This window comes from Oxyura jamaicensis (assembly GCF_011077185.1).
Source record: "Oxyura jamaicensis isolate SHBP4307 breed ruddy duck chromosome 30 unlocalized genomic scaffold, BPBGC_Ojam_1.0 oxy30_random_OJ69670, whole genome shotgun sequence".
Classification (NCBI taxonomy): Eukaryota; Metazoa; Chordata; class Aves; order Anseriformes; family Anatidae; genus Oxyura; species Oxyura jamaicensis.
Window position 1 is genome coordinate 733 of NW_023304917.1, and position 1,177 is coordinate 1,909.

The window sequence follows — 1,177 nt, forward strand, 5'->3', positions numbered from 1 at the left end:
GCTACATAACCCTCTGCAAGACCCCCCCTGAATTTTGGGGTCCCCCAGGTGCTATGTAACCCTCTAGAAGCCCCCCTGAATTTTGGGGTCCCCTGGGTGCTATGAAGCTCCCTAGAAGCCCCCCCCTTAGGGTTTTGGGGCCCCCGGGGTGTTATGAAACCCTCTAAAAGCCCCCCCTTAAGGTTTTGGGGTCCCCCCCTTAGGGCTTTGGGGTCCCTCGGGGGCCGTGTGACCCCCCGTAAGCCCCTCTTTGAGTCCTGGGGTCCCCTGGGTGTTTCAGCCCCCCTCCAATTCCAGCCCCAATCCCCCCCCCCCGCCCCCCCCCCCCCCCCCCCCCCCCCCCCCCCCCCCCCCCCCCCCCTCGGTGGGGGGGGGGGGGGGGGCTTCCCAGTGCTCCCAGTGCTCCCAGTGCGGGCTCACCGAAGGCCTTGCGGGGCTCGGTGAGGCGCAGGGCGAAGGGGCGCCCCTTGGGGAGCTCCTTCAGCAGCTTGGCCACCTCGAAGTGCCGCGCGCCCACCAGGCTGCGCCCGTCGATGGCCTCGATCATGTCCCCGACGCCGATCACCGGGATCCGGTCGATCACGCTGCCCTCCTTGATCCTCTGGGGGGGGGGGGAAGAGAACCCGCTGAGCCCCCCCTCTCCGATCCCCCAAAACTCCAGGGCCTGACCTCACGGACCTCCTGGGTGGGGCTCGAGGGGGTTTTGGGGTCCCCCTGCGTGTCCCAGAGGGGGATTGGGGACCCTAAGGGAGGTTTTGGGGGCCCCCCTGTGAGCAAACGGGGCCTGAGGGGGGTTTTGGGGTCCCCAGGGGGGGTTTTGGGGACCCCCGTGTGCAAATGGGGCCTGAGGGGGGGGTTTGGGGTCCCCAGGGGGGGGTTTGGGGTCCCCCCTGTGTGCAAACGGGGCCTGAGGGGGGTTTTGGGGTCCCCAAGGGGGTTTGGGGGGCTCCCTGTATGCCCAGATGGGGCCCAAAGGGGGTTTTGGGGTGACTCCCTGTGTCGAGATGGGGACCGAGAGGGTTTTGGGGTCTGAGACAGTTTTGGGGTACCCCCGTGTGACCAGACAGGGCCCCAGGGGGGTTTGGGGACCCCAAGAGAGGTTTTGGGGTCCCCCTGTGTGCCCAGATGGGGCCCAAGGGGGCTTTTGGGGTCTCCCTGTGTGGCCCAAGGGGGGGGG

The 1,177-nt window shown here is 68.4% G+C and overlaps 1 protein-coding gene across 1 annotated transcript in view; it reads right to left on the reverse strand.

Annotated features, from left to right (window-relative positions):
* LOC118158532 (PDZ domain-containing protein GIPC1-like) overlaps positions 1–664 on the reverse strand; it is a gene marked incomplete at its 3' end in the record, with an annotated part of 1,391 nt that extends 727 nt beyond the window's left edge. Inside the window, exon 1 of the mRNA XM_035313199.1 lies at positions 421–664. Within this exon, the coding sequence (XP_035169090.1) occupies positions 421–547 (127 nt within the window). The remainder of the gene's footprint in view (positions 1–420) is intronic.
* Between the last annotated feature and the right edge of the window lie 513 nt (positions 665–1,177).